This window comes from Lycorma delicatula, chromosome 4, assembly GCF_047948215.1.
Source record: "Lycorma delicatula isolate Av1 chromosome 4, ASM4794821v1, whole genome shotgun sequence".
In the NCBI taxonomy this organism is placed as follows: Eukaryota; Metazoa; Arthropoda; class Insecta; order Hemiptera; family Fulgoridae; genus Lycorma; species Lycorma delicatula.
This window is the reverse complement of record NC_134458.1, coordinates 154,146,683-154,163,384: the sequence shown is the minus strand read 5'-3', so window position 1 is coordinate 154,163,384 and position 16,702 is coordinate 154,146,683. Positions and strand designations below refer to the sequence as shown.

The following is a 16,702-nucleotide window of genomic DNA, read 5'->3' as shown; positions in this document are numbered from 1 at the left end:
TGTCCAAATGGAATCATGCCTTGTCAAAGAAAAATACCAAATCCATAACATGAACTCTTTCACGCACAAGTTAATGAAACCAATGACAATATACTGTTTGTCAACGGTTACTTTGTTCAGATCAACAATTTGATGAATTGTTTTAATTCAATATGGTTGCAGGTTAACTTTTTTGCCCTTAAAGAATGGTTGATTTGAGAAAACTAATTTCAGTTGACTGTGTCCACATTCAACAGTCAAGGAACCTTCCGTTCCTTGACATTAACAGAACCTGATTCTTAGAATTTAGTCACTGACCTCCATACTGATGACTTATGGTCTATCTTGGTTCTTACAAAAATAATTGACTTGCAAAAAGACTCTTGCACTGCAATCACTGATTGCATACTGAAATATGACTCAATAATAAGAATATATTCCTCTAGTGAAAACACCATTCTTTCTCTAACAATTTCCTGAGCGTTCTAATCTGTTTGTTATGGCTATCAGTAATAGTCCATTGCATTGGCATGATAATCAGACGTTGGAGAAGTTCATAGTAAAATGTGGGGGAGTAGGATAGTAAATTCAAATTTTACACAATGCTGATAGATAAGTAGTGTTTTATATGGGATACCCTGTCTTAGTAGTAGAAGGCAAAAAATTTTACAAGCTGGTGATTCAGAAATTATACTAGGATTGTCATTTCTTGATTGGGAGGAAGTTGCGCTATTTGTTTACTTTTAATTACTAGAGGCAGGAAACTTTCTATAGTAAGATACTTAATAAAAAAAACAACAAAATTTTCCAAAACAATAAGAAAAATTATCAATCTCCTGTAAAACAGTTTCATTGGGAACTACTCAGACAGAAGATTTTTACAGATTACAAATAACCAATTTTAAATCTCCTATAAATAAGCATCATTTATTACGAACTGAATATACAAGGATATATTAAAATTAAAATAACCAGAAACACACACAAAATGAAGCATAAGAATTTATGTATTTAATTTTCATTTTATGCATTTAATTAAAGATACATTATAATAATAATCATAATAAAACAATTATTATTTATTAATAATTAATGTTCCAGACATGTATATAATAATTATATTTACATCAGAAATAATAATCAAACATGTTATAATCAACATATAGTAAAATAATTTAAAAAATCTTTAATTAAATTCATAAATAATAATATCTAATTGATGAAAATTAATAACAATTTAATTACAAATAAACCAATAATATTTTTTTTTACTGAAAAAAGAAAATCAGAAGATGTTTGTTACTATTATTTATATCAGATCAATTTTAAATATAATCAGATTATATTTCGGAAACAATTTTTTTTTTATAAAAGGTAAAACTCTGTTTTATCCATATTCTGTTCACTGAGATTATCTGAAAATTATTTTTAAAATTTAATATCCAAATCAGGGTTTCTGTTTATTATTTTTTTAAATTTTAATTAATAAAATTTTTAATGATTTTGATATCGTTCACAATTAGAAATTTATATTTAGATATATTATAATCAAGGACAAATATTTTAATACTTATCTTAAATAAACCACAAAAAATGATTCAAAATAGGACAAAAAATATATTCCTACTTTTTTTTTGGCTTTACTGGCAATGATTATTTTAATGAAATTGAGTTAAAATCATTATTTATTTATTTATTTATGAAATGTTATAAATGGCTATTATATATTTTACAGTTTGCCTAAACCTCTTATGAGGGGAAAAATGCCAAAATTTATTTTCAGCTGATATCAGTGTAGTAGCAATGAACATATATCAATGACGGTATTATTAAAAATTATGATTTCATAAAATATTACTTCAATGAAATTTTACAAGTTAGTCAGTCAAGACAAAACAGAAACATATCAGATATCAAGGGACAATTCATTCAAAAAGATTTTCACCTTTTGATCTGGTGTAACATAACATTACAGTAGATCTATAATTACTTTTATTACACTAATAATAAAAACAGGTGATTAAAATTTAACACAAAAAATAAATAAATATATTTATATAATATATAATTTATAAAAACCACAATTAACAAAAATAAATATAATAAAAGCTTTTACACAATAATAATAATTACTATAATAAGTAATAATAAAAAATTACATATTTTATTAAATTTTTATCTCCATTATTATCTTTATTATCATAATTAATATAGTAATTATTATAAATGTACAAACTGTGCAAGAATAATTTAACTGTAATTATCACGTATTTACTATTTTCTTTTATTTTAAAAGTAATTTTTCTACTAACTTTTCATTTCTTTTTAATGAAAATATATACCAGAGAAAAATTACAAAAAAAAGCAACAGCAATCATTTTATTTATAATTTTCTTCTCTCTCAACTGACGAACAATAACTACAATAAAACTAAATAAAAAAAAATAAATTGAAAATTGTTTCTCATTATTATACAAAGTAAACATTTTTCAATACTAACTAATTAATAAAATTTGTTAATTTTAAAATAATATTTATTCATTTACATAAGTAAATAGAGCAAGGAAAAAAAATCAATAAATTAATAAATGAAAGGAAAAATAAGCGATCATAATGTAATTATATTATGTAATAAAGGGTTATTGAATAAATGGACAATTTCATAATGTTTACTTCAAAAACTAATCAATAATTCTCATAATTTTTATAAAAAAATTTACAATGTTTATACTAATCAGGTGGAAAATTAAAATGAATAATCATATGAAACATCTGTATTACCTGATTTTAAGCTAAGCAAAACCGAGGAATACTAACATTTTCTTTTTATTCAGCTTTTGTTTTATGAGAAATACATCGACCAACCAAAAAAAAAAAAAAATTAACAGATAAATAAAAATAATAATGTTAATGACATAACAGAATTGGAGAAAAATATTGAAAAGGTATTTTTATGTTCATATCAAGGACTCGCTTTCTATCAAATGTATATTCCATGTTTATAGTGGATGATCTATTAAAATATATCAATAATATTTTGGTAGAAAGTACATTTGTAAAGAACATTTACAACAATGTACCCAAATGTTTTATTTTCCAACTCTTGTAAGAATTAAAAAAAATAATAAATTAGTAATTATTTTAATACTATGGAGGAGCATAAAAAATGCTTTTCACTGTTGCTATGTCCTAAATGACTAGTTTCAAAATGAAGAGGGAATGATACTTGGTCAAAGAATCTCAAGTATAAGATGCAAGGCTTTTTATCAATACGATTTAAAACATTATTCTTCCTTTAAAAGCTTTCTACTACATCCACTTTTGCTCACATATTTTTAGTTAATGTGACTAAATATTCTAATTTATACCTGAATATTTTTCACACAACAAAATGTACTAGCAGCAAATATCAATTTACTGTTCAAAAACTTTACTGATCTTACCCATTACATTACTTAAGTTTTGAAATTTAACAGCAACAATCGGTCCATTAATGCGGCACTATTCTTAATAATATTATAAAAATAATTCTTAATTATAATAATATAAAAATCTCAACAGAAATATTCCTTTCATTATGTGGATCATGGAAAATGTTGGTAAAACAAATATAGCTGTAACAAAATGATACGTATGAGTGCACCACTTTCAATAAGAAAGAATTGCAATAACAATCATACTGAGAAATAACAGAGTAAGCTATGTAAGAAAAAGAAAATAACTTGGATATTTATAAAATCAAGATTAGAATATGCTACAGTAAAAAAAAAAGTTACTACCCTTTGTCTTTGAGCTGTTAAAAAAAAAATGCAAAAAAAAACCATGAGAAATATTCAATATTTTAAAAGAAAGCTAACAATTTATGAAACCTTCCATATACTTTTTCAATGAATAAGTATCTTAACACAATAATTTATTACTGCATATTAGAAATATTCATGTGTATACAGATTATATGTATATATTTATAAATAGATAATTTATTAATTTTTTTACAATACCAAATTTTTAGAAGTTAATTTAATCGTAATCGCAAAAAACCATTAAGCATGTGTATATATATATATATATATACACATATACATTATTATTAATAGTAATTTTTAATTTAATAGCACTGAATTAAATTTAAAATTATTACTAATAATAACAATGCACTGTTATTATTTTAACATGATCATCATTATAATTATAATTAAAATTATTAGCGACATTCCCATACTTTAACCGTTTGGTCGACGCTGCCAGTAACAACATACGGTTGAGACCTGTTGAAATCTGTACAAAAAAAAAAACAAACTAAAATTAATAGTTCCAAACATAACTTATACACATAGAGAAAATTAAATTAATTAATATTGATAAGAGCTTCCCACTTTTTAAAAAAAAATATCTATCAAGAGTGATGTAATACAGTAACATTTTAAAACTTGTCCATTTCAATCCTTAATTCAATTAGAATGATTTAAAACTTTTTAACACATTCTACTGAGTATTTTTAAAAACAGTAGATAAAAGTGAAACAAATGACAAAATTCAGGTCAAAGTTAGACTCATTATTTAACTACATAGGATCATTCACTATGTTTATAAAGTTATGATCCCACAACAATAAAACAAATTTGTAATATGTTATAAAGTTTTGTTTTCTTTTACAAGAATAAACTAATAATAATTTTATATTTTAAAAGGCCCAATTTTTAATCTGAATGTGAAATGGATGACTAACTGATGTAGAGAGTACATTAGGTTTAGAGTTTAGATGAGCTGTTCAGTGATATTGTAGACCTATATAACCCCAGGCTATCACTAACAGTAAAAGTAAAACAATAAAAATAAAAAAACTGAAAGATAATTTAATAGATTTTTGGCTAGTTGCTTAAAAATAATCAGCCAGTACTAAATTAACATAATTTATATATTGCAATATTTACTTCATTTTCATTGAGATGTAACAAAAGATTATAAAAGTGATAATTTCCCTTTCATTTTCCTTCTGACCATAATTTTACGTTTTTTTAAAGAAAAATTTATACCTCAAGATCAGACTGAGGAAACATATTATTTAGTACAAATGTTTATACAAAATGGTGCAAAAATACAAAATAATTAAAAAATAATCTAGTTAATTAAAATACTAATTAATAATAAGATAAATTTTTCTGGCATTTACATGATATGCTCTTAATAATAAATGAATGAAAAATATTTATCATTATCTGAAAACAGTGAAATTTAATAAATTCTACACAATTAGATAAACAGCAAATTTACTTAAAACTGAGCAGAACTTAAACAATATAAACATTAAGTAGACATAAATAATTGTATAACAGTTTTATTTTCAATTTCCCTAGAACAAAAGTTCAAAGTAGTATCCATTGGTGGCAGTATACTAACAATTTAACAACTGTCTTACTTTCAAAAATTCCTGGTAATTCTCTGATATGTTGATAACCTTCTTCAATTCTCAGCTGATCTTTAACACTGAGCACAGGTGTCCTGAAAGCCATACTTTTAGGTAACCCTAAATATAGAAATTTACTGGTTTTAAATTAGGTGATGTTGATGGCTAAGTAACTGGCCCTGTTAAAAATCCACCTTTGAGGGCAGTAATCATCCAAGAACTGGTGGACATTGATACTGAAATCTGGTAAGTTATCATCTTGTATGTACCAAATGTTATTCCTAAGCTACATTTATCTAAATAATTAGGAAAATTTCTACAAAATGATAATAATTCTAACTGTCAATTGTACGGGCAGGAAATACAGCCATGATTATACAAACCCAAATATTTACTGCAGGCGATTGCTGAAATCTGTACTTCAAAATGTCATGAGGATTTTCTTGCGCCCAACAAAAGTTATAGTAAAACTGATGATTCTATTTCCCTTAAATCCAGGTTAATCACGGACCTTTACTGTGGTGAGAAATTGCAGATTAGTGGTCAATTTTTGTAAGATTACCTCACAAAAAGCTTGCCTCAGCAGAGGTCACCTTAATTGATCTTGACTCTCTCACCATTATATTCTTCATACAAAACCCTTCTTATGCTGTCCTTTCGATTTTCCTCGATATTTCCAATAACTATTTTTCCAATTCCAAAATTCTTGTGGCTTCTTTGATCATGAGGCCTAGGATAAAAGTTTCATTAAAACATTAAAAAATCTGTGTCCATCATTATGAAATGACAGAAACATATTTTTTAGTCATATATTGTAACAAATCTTAAAAACACAAATGGACATTAGTATATAAGCAGATAAACGATTCATTTTTTGAATATTACTTCAGTAAGGTGGCGACTACCTTTTTGTACACATTGTCTGAGTCTCATACTGAAATTCTTACTGACATATCATAGTACCACCATTGCATGAATTTCTTCTTCAATCCGCTTTTCTTTTTTTTTTGTTGCTGGACAAGCCTAAAAAATCTTCAACTTGAGATATTCCCATAAAAGTAATCACAAGAGCTCAGGTCTGGTGATTGTGGAGGCCACTTACTGAATATCCTCATTCTGCCTGGGAAATTTTCAAGGATTTCCTTGTAATCACTACTCATACAGCCCAACATTCTTGAGTGTCCGAACAGTTCTTACACTACCACCTCTTCTTCTTGTTGGCTGACCTGTTGTTTTTAAGTTGTTAGCCCAAACAGAAAATTGCTTTCCTGCTTGGAACAGGAGCATGAGGCAGAAGATAAAAATGTAGGCAGAATTTGTGTTGTGCATGTATGGAAATTTGGCCATTTTCTAAATAAACTTTAACAACAAAACCTCTATTTACCAGTCCAATGTTACATGGATACATCTTCCAAATGTGAAGAACATCTAGGTCACTGCCTACTTCCTCTACCATAGATGCCTTGTATGAACAGCTTTGTTCATACGTGCAGTTTTACTGCCCCACTCTGTACTAATTATTATGATTCCTCAATTCGACCTTGAAATATAAATGTTTTGTTAAAAACACAAAATGGTGAATAATAAAAGGAAAATGAAAGAGCTACAACCATTTTTTTTTAAAAAAAACCCGTTTGCTTATTTTGATTTGTAGGATCTGAAAATGAATAGCATTTTGTTACATCTGCATTTTAATTTTTAAAATAAATTACATATATATATATGTATGTATGTGTGTGTGTGTGTGTGTGTGTGTGTGTGTGTGTGTGTGTGTGTGTGTGTGCATACATTCATATAAAATATTAAAATAAACTGTACTTTATAACAATTCAAATAGTGTATGTTTCATCCCACCTGAAAAACATAAAATTCAAAAATAATTTTTTTAAATTTCTCAGAAAACTTAAGGATTAAGACCTTATATCTGACAAATGGCTGGGATTAAAACTGTTAACTCCTTCCTGGTCCTGGATATATGTTTTTGGGTTTGGACAGCTGCTTTATTTTGTTAATTTCATTTTCAGTAGAATCTATGTCTTAACACAATTGAAGTGTCACTCATGCACTGTTAGGTTATGAAATTGTGTGTTGTTTAATCACAAAAAACTAAATGTAATTAGTTTTGCATAAGTTTAGTAATACATTGTCTGGAGGTTATTTTCAAGTGTTTCATTGATATGACTATTCACTTATGGCATACATTTCATTTAGTTAAAAGAACAAAAGTGGCTAATAACCTGATTCAAAAATATCACAAGCTGATTATTTCTGACCTAAAGACAAAAAAAAAATCACAAAAAAAAATTAACTGCCAAAATCATAATTATATAAAACAAGCGAAAAATAATAATTTTGAATAAAGGAAGGAACACTAGGAAGATCTGATTGGCCACTAATGAGATAAAAATAAAACCAAGTATGGCAATGAGGAAAATAAAACAAAGTATGGCAATGAGGAACTTAACAGCGATATTATATCAGAAGTAAATAATAATCCAAATCCAGGATACTGGATTTTTATAACAAAAATTATTTCTCATAAAAAATTATTACAATTACTACTGAAAATATTTTTTCATTTTTAAAAACAAAAGGAATTCTTAAAAATTTACATATGAATTATTACTTGTAACATTATTAAAGTAATAAAAAAAATAGGTATATAATTAAATTAAAGTAAAGCCTCAATTTTTAAACAATATTTTTATGAAAGCATACTTTCTTCTTTTCTTCTATTATTATTATTTTTTTTTTTTACTTTGATAGGAAAAATGAAATATATAAAAATATTTTTTTTTTGAAAATTCAAATAATTCATTAACATAACCACTGTGTTAATAAAATTTATTATGTGAAATACAAACTACCAAAACACAATAATTATAAATAAGTTAAACTTACCTTATTAATTTCAATAATCAATTTTCATCGTATCCTGCATCTTCAGTTGGGCTTGAATTTTATAAATATATTAAAATATATTGATTTTATATTATAATAATTTGTCAAAATTGCTTCTGTTTAAACATTTTTTGAAATCTACTATGAATGTATATGTAGTAGATTTTGTTGTCCAGTAAATTATGTTTTAATGTAGTTATACAATTCAATACCAACTGAAGATGCAGGATCCCACAAAAACTGATTATTGGAAATTAACATGTTAAATTTTTAACTTATCTACTGTGTTTTATGGAGGTCATACTGAAATTTTTAAGGTGTTAATATGAAGGGTAAACTTGATCGTTTCTAATGTTTTTTGACTTGAAAAATCAAATAAAACAGGTCCCAGAAGAGTATCTCCGGTATTTGTCATGTTATCCAATGTAGCCAATCTCTGTGGTGGGATGGTAACATCTCAGTTTTTCATCTGGAGGTCCTGGGTTTGAATCCTGGTCAGGCATGACATTTTTCATTCACAAGAATTCAATTTTCACTTATCCTATGCACAAGCCTATGCATATGTGACAATATCGGTAGCATTGACAATGTACAGGATCAGCTCATCACGTGGGTCTAATTTCTGCTTGTTTACGTTGCATTTCATCCATCCCCATAAGCAATAATGTATGGGAGTAATGTCTGATGATCTATGTGGCCAACTTATCTGCCTTCTATGTTCAATTCGTTTACCAGTAAATGTTTCATCTACGAATTGCCTTACTTCGTTCATGAAATGTACTGGTGCTGAGTCAAGTTGATAGTACATTTTAATTTGTTTCTTTTTTTTTTTTTTGTCACCAGTTTGCACTTCCTGTTTATAGCATTTCTTAATTGCCAATAGTTCCTTTTACTTTCTTCATCACTAGCATTCTTATATTTTCTTCTTAATTTGTTTCATCAATGAGACATTTTCAAGCACTACAAGAAATTCATTGTTTAATAATTTCTCCCCATGTCATGTTGTTCTAATATGAAAGGACCAATTAACTGATTGTCGATCATGCTACAACAAATGTTCATTGAAAATCTTTGCTGGAAATTTGATTCAACAACAGGATGTGGGTTTCCTTCACACCACCGATGTGAATTCCATGTGTTGTTTATGCCATCAAGGGAAAAAGTAGCTTTGTCCAAAAATAGTATGAATGGAATTAAGTGGTAACCCACATACCGCACTGAAAAAACTAGTCGTCTGACATGATCACCAAGTTGGAGGTGTTGAACTTTTTGAACATGATAAAGATGCAGCCTATGAGCAAAGACTGTCCTCCATACTGTACTTTATAGAATATTGAGTCATGTAGAAATTCTTCGTGTGCTCATTGTAGGAGTTATCTATACCACCTGAAGAATGTTTTCCCTTTTATCACCATAATGGTTGACGTTAAGATGAAACACGAGTGTAAATTTATTTTACATAATAATTTTCTACATTTATTGTACTACAAACAGCTGTTTTTACAGATTCATAACATTTTTACTTCCTTGTACAAAGTAAAGGAAGTATTGCGACTGCAAAAAATTTCGGTTTTCATATTTCAATGGAAATATCCATTTTGACCATCCCTGAATCCACTTTGACTAGTTTCAGCATGACGTATGCACATAAGTATCTCACATAACTCAAGAACGATTAGCAGTAGTATGTTGAAATTTTTGGATTTAGAACTGTTCTAACATCTAGTGCACCTCCCCTTTTGATTGCAATAAACTGAACCAAAATTGTCCAAAAAAAGCCCTCATTGAGAGCTTTTCAATGATATATCATAAGTGGTACTTATTTTCATTGATTCCAGAGTTATAGCCAAATAAAATTTTAATTAATAAATTACTTGGATCTTACAAAGGAAGTCACATCAGTTTGAATCAGACTTCATCTCCTTTTTTTTTTTAACTTTTGTTTTAATTTAAATATACTAATTTAGTAATTATTAACCTGTGATTGTAAAAAAAAGTTTTACAATAAATAATAATTCAATAAAAAAAGTTATGAAAAAAAAATCAGAAGTTATTCATGAAATAAAATTTTATGTACTTTTAAAAACGTATATATCTCATTTAAAAGGCATCATTACATATGTGCATATCTAATAGATTTGGTGAAACATCCGATTATTTAATATTAATTGAAAATTGTAATTTAGAATTGTATTATTTTTGGATTTTCTAGTTTTAATTTTATTTAATTATTCTGGAATTTCTGTCTAATTTTATCTACATTAAAAATTAAACTACATTTTTGCATTTAAAATTGACTACAGTGATTGAAGAATAGACCCTTACAAGAACACATAGACTGAGGCATACATGCCCGATCTTTAATAAATTGAAAAAATTTCTTATCTTTTAGTTCATTACTACCATGACATTGCAAAAAATGTGTTTATGTAATTTAATAGGCGCAAAAGGAAGTCATGTGGTGTCCACATCACATTTTCTGTTAAGTTTTGTTCTGTTTTGTTTTCAGTAATAAAAATTGATTTTTTTTCACAGACTTTGTTTCATAAATTTTCTCAGATTTAAACTCTCTATAAGTTTTGATAACAAGATTTACACATTTATTAGACATTTTACAAAGTTATTGCCTTTCAAATCCCCAAAACATTTTTTTTTTCCAGCGTAAAATTTTACACTGAATATTGTGAAACCTCCTTATAACACCTTAAAAATTTCAATATGACCTCATTTCACTATGGGAACTGAAATCCGGTCTAAATTTTTCACCAGCCGTAACTTGATAATAAAGCGTTTACACACATATAATTATATGAACTTTTTCCTTATTTCAAGCTCTAGAATCAGTTGCCAAATTATTTCCTTTTCCTTCTGAATCAACCTGTACGTATATAATGGGATGCAATAGTATCACATATAATATTTACAAGGATTGATAAAAAAATATGCATGGTTTTAAAATTTTCCAAGCTGTATAAGTCCAATTGTTGTAATTTTTTTTTGTTGCATTGATATTACACCCCTTATATTTTATTACAATCCCTTATGTGTATTTACACTCGTAGCCATACTAGATGCTTAGTTTATTGCTGGCTGTCAAAAAGGTTACATGTGTTTTGGTATGGTCAGCGGTTTTTAATTTGTGAAAAAATGGAACAAAATATTTGCAATAAATTTTGCTTTAAGAATGGAATAAAGTGCAGTACCACATTGGAAATGCTGAATGTTGCTTTTGGTGATTCTTCTATGAATAAAACAAGCATTTACAAGTGGTACAAATGTTTCCATGAGAGCCATGAAGTTGAAGATGATGAACGAGCACCCTAGATGTTCCAGAACATCATCTGATGACAATGTCAAAAAATTGAAGAAAATGATTACGGAAAATCGCCAAATTACTATCAGAGAATCAATAAGGATTATAACCTGGAAGTTCTATGCCGTTTGCATGAAGCAATCCATAGAAAACACAATATTAAAGAGATAAAGACAGAATTGCTGGAGGAGCTAAAAGACATACCGAAAATTGCATTCCAAAGGTGTTTTGAAAATTGGAAAAGCGCTAACAAAAATGTATTATATATGAAGGGGAGTACTTGAAGGTGATAAAATCAATATTGATGAATATATACAAGGGTTATTTTTTTTTCAAGGTCCAATTGGTCACAAAATTAAAACCACAGTAAAAAAAAAAATTTTTTTATTTGTAACAAGTACTTACATAGTTACGCTATTTCTCTACATAGTCGCCATTCTGATTTAGACATTTGTCATAGCATGGTACCAACTTTCCAATACCCTCGTCATAGAACAAAGCCGCCTGTGTTTTCAGCCATGTTTCTATGCTGGTCTACAGCTCGATATCTGTGCCAAAATGTTGTCCTCCTAGCCAGCGTTTCATGTGAGCAGAGGTGAAAATCGGATAGAGCCAAGTCCGGGCTGTATGGTGGGTGATCAAACACTTCCCAACGAAAATGCTACAGGAGCTTCTTTGTTACAGCTGCAGTGTGTGGCCGAGCATAGAGAGAGACAATGCCTGATGACAACATTACTCTCTGCTTATTCTGAATTGCCCTTCGTAGACGTTGAAGAGTCACGCAGTATGAGGCTGCAGTGATGGTCGTGCCATGTTCCATGAATTCCACCAAGAGAACTCCATTCCGGCCCCTAGCCATACACTTTCTGTTGGAGAAGGTTCGCTTGAACTTCTTTGGTGTACTGGGAGAATGAGAATGCATCCACTGTTTGGATTGTTCTTTTGTTTCCTCAGTTTCGGAATGGACCCATGTCTCGTCCCCTGTGACAATTTTGTTCAAAAAATCTTCTCCTTCATTGTGGTAGCACTGGAGAAACGTTAGGGAGGCGTGCATTCTCATTGTTTTATGATGGTCGGACAGCATCTTGGGAACCCATCTCGCACACAGTTTGCAGTACTAAAGTCTCTCACTCACAATGGTGTAGAGCCGACCTTGAAATTTCAGGAAACGAATCACTCAATACAGAAATTGTGAACTGACGATTTTCTCGAATTACCTCATCCACTCACTTAACGAGATCATCGGTTGACACTCGCTTCCTTCCCTGACCGCCTGCATTATGAACATCTGTACGTCCTGCTTTAAAGTTCGTGCACCATTGTCGCACTTTGCTGTCACTCATTGAAGTTTTACAGTACACATTACTTATTCGTCTATGAATTTCAGCTGCATTACACCCCTCAGCCTGAAGAAATCGAATTACCGCACGCACTTCACACTTGGCGAGAGATGCTATTGCTGTAGACATGTTTACGTGCTGGCTGCGTGTTCAGAACTAAACGAAGTGACGCGGTGAGATTGAAGGCCATACTAGAGATGATGCGCAACACATATGCGCAAAGGTTCATCTGATTTTTGCGTGGGTTTTTATTTCGTGACCAATTGAACCTTGAAAAAAAAATCACCTTCGTATATGTATATAAAACATAAATATAAAGGCAGGCTTCAAAAGCGGTTTAGCACAATGGTTGTTCAACAAGTCATAGAGACATGAGTGTACCATGCCCCAATGTATGGCTTTTATTGGCTAAGAAAAAGCATTTGATTCAGTAACAATGCAAGCCATAATACCTGCATTAGATAACCAGGGTGTACACAAAGTTTATATGACTTACTAAAATTGATATACAAAGAAGAAAAAGCTACCATCTGTGTGTATATCTAACCCATCTGAGATTTGCAGAATATAGTTCTCTTCTCACAAGAACCAGAAGAATTACAAAGACACATACAGAAACTGCAGGTGGCTGGAGAACCCAATGGTCTAAGGATGAATCTTAAAAGAGCCAGGTCATGTTCAAAAGGTTTTCCGAGGAAAGAAAGATTAGCCCTAGAGAAGAACTCATGCAAGTAGATTACATACATCTTGGCTAACGGATGTCAACTAAAGGTAATACAACCAAAGAAATTGAACGAGTTAAGCTTGGATGGCAGGCATTCAGGAGACTTACAGAGTTTATAAGAACAAACTCCCATTTTGCCTTAAAAAAAAGCTTTCGATCAATGCATCCTACCAGTCCCCCTACCTGTGGAAGCGAAACTTAGACAAAAGAGTTCAATCATTACAAAAGCTGCGGAAAGAACAAAGAAATATGTAACGATGTATGCTTGCAGTTACCAAACAGGACAGGAAGACCAAAAATGACAGGAAGACATTGTAAATGGCTCAGATAACAGACTTAAAAAATTAAATTGGTGGTGGTGGTGGACCAGGCCATGTAACAAGAACTCATGGCAGATGGGCTAAATTTACATCTGAATGGATATCACTAGATGTTAAATGCCCATGAAAAAGACCGAAGGCTTGTTGGATTGATGATATTATCAAGTACTTTGGACCAAATTGACAGATCACACAAGACCGTAATAGTTGGAAACATGCTGAAGAGGCCTTCATCGTGCAATGGATCGATAACAGCTGAAAATGATAATACATCAAGACATGTATAGCAGACATGCAAATTAATCAGGAAGTGCTATTTAAAAAAAAGTAACTTTAATTAGAAAAAAAGTTATACCTACAAAGTTTACGAATATTTAATAATATGTCCTTCTTTATTCTTAATAACTTCACATACATGACTTTGACATCAACTTAACAAGTACACTATACAGTTTTTTTTATTTGTTCATCATGAAATCATACTGATATTATTGTTTTAATGAGGTCAATTTGTGGTACAATTCATTTTTGAGTTGTTTTTTTTTTTACTATTGCCCAAAGATTGTCAAATGGGTTTAATTCTGGGAAATTGCAAGGCCACAGGTACATTTTAATGTTTCATTCTTCAAAAAAACTTTTCCACTTTTTTGGTAGTATAGCATAGTACCAAATCTTGTTGGAATTTTCTTGTGAGCAGTCTGTTGCCTTGTGAGAATTCGTTTTGAAGTTTTGTCACAAACCTTTCCTTTGGAATTTGGATATATCCATTACTTTTCAATATAAATTTACTGGAAGTAATGTACAAGGACTTTCATATGTGAAACAACCCCAAAACATCTTTTTCTGTGAATGTTTAACTGAGTGTTGGATATGAGCCAATGATGAATTTTCATCTGGTGCTTTTCTAACATAGGGAACCCTTTGCCCCAAACATAAAAATGTGAATAGTAAGCAAACATAATTTTCCAGTGTTCTTTGGTCCAGTTAGCATGCACTTTGGGCCACAAAAGCCTTTTTATTTCCGACATTACTGGTGTTAGAAGTTTTTTAGCTGGCTGACAAGCTTTACATCCAACTGCAAGAAATCGGCATCTAAAACAGTGGTCACATGTAAAACTACTCCACTCACTGCTAATTCTCGATTTAAGTCCACAGCAGATAATTTTAGATCAAGTTTATTTTTTTCACCAATAATGATCCTGTGTTGTAGTTTTTCTTTTATGGCCACATCTGCCTTTCCTTTGAGGTGGAAAAGAACCAGTTTCTTTGAAGTACTTTACAACAGTATTCACTCCCTAGTTCAACACCACACTCAGAAGCTATTTGTTGTTTCATACTTGTATACTCAGAATGAGAAACAATTTTTTGAACCTTTTCTTGGTGTTATGTCCATTATTTATTTCTCTGTGTGTTGAATACACACACAGAACAAAAAATATGAAAATTTGATTTTGTAGTAACAAATAAGATAAAATTTCACAAAATACTATTTATAAAATGAAAATTGCTAAATAACCACAAAGAATAATAACCTCATATTACACTGACAACTTAAAGAATAGGTATGGTCAAGCAGTCCGGCTGGTTGAAGGACACAAGGTGACTGCCAGCCTTAAGGAAAAGATTGCTGCTCAGATTCCTGACGTCAAGTTTATTGATACAGGACTCTCAACCAGAAGGGCGATACAACATGTAAAAGATTTGGACACCGAAGAGGAAGTACTGCTGGTTGTGAATAAGAAATTGGGTGATGACTCTACTGCAAGAGTTGTCTCACTGAGACCTGCTTTTGGCAGGACCCAGCATGCAACAGTGATATTGTCGTCTGCTGAAGCAGCCAAATTGACTGCCAGTTGCCGTATCCTGGTGGGCTGGCAGTCCTGCCGAGTTGATTTGCGGAGGCCTGCTACCCAATGCTACTGATGCCAGGAGGGTGGCCACATCGCCTCCCAGTGCAAAGGGCCTGTCAGAAGTAATAACTGCTATAATTGCAATGGTCAGCGTCATCAAAGAGTGAACTGCTCTGTGCCCTCCAGATGTGTTGCTTGTGGTGTGGTGGTCATTGGATTAGGAGTAGGGACTGCCGGCACTCTCGCAAATGAAAAAAAATGTAGATTAACACCAACAGGAGTACCATAGCTCACACTCTCATTTGGAGGTCATCGCTAGACCAAGATGTTGATTTCCTTACGGTGACTGAACCCAATCTGAGAAGAGTGGCTGTGCTACCATGCATAGTGGACATAGATTCGGATGCAGCGATTCTCAATGTGTCGGACAGATATGTGACATCCCGTATTACCAGATGTAATGGTTTTGTGACGATAGAACTTGCGGACTTTAGTCTAGTCTTAGGCTACATCTCTCTGAATTCTGGAAATGAGAGGTTTCAGCAATTTATTGATGGACTTAGAGGTCTGTATACGCGGTTCTAGGAAACCTGTGGTACTTACTGGAGATCATAAATCCAAATGTTGAGAGTTAGGCGGTATGAGATCTACTCCACGAGGCTACATACTTGCTATGTTTAATGCTGTCAGCCTTGTGATGCATAATAATGGGTTCTCACCCACCTTCATTAGCAGGGGGCGAGGCTCGGTTGTGGATATTTTACCACATCCTCTGATGGGATTGCCCATTGGATCAAGGATGTGGATTTGTGAGAAAGAGCTGGCGAGTGATCACTTGGCTATTATGTTCACGGTGGAGTGTGGAAGG

General features: G+C 30.8%; 1 protein-coding gene across 3 annotated transcripts in view; it reads right to left on the bottom strand.

The window, feature by feature from the left end:
* Nucleotides 1-968: 968 nt before the first annotated feature.
* Lis-1 (LisH and WD40 domain-containing Lis-1) overlaps nt 969-16,702 on the bottom strand; it is a 118,992-nt gene continuing 103,258 nt past the window's right edge. For all 3 annotated transcript variants that reach the window (XM_075364437.1, XM_075364439.1, XM_075364438.1), the window contains one exon: nt 969-4,257. In XM_075364437.1, coding sequence (XP_075220552.1) covers nt 4,184-4,257 — 74 coding nt within the window. In that variant the 3' untranslated portion in view covers nt 969-4,183. The remainder of the gene's footprint in view (nt 4,258-16,702) is intronic.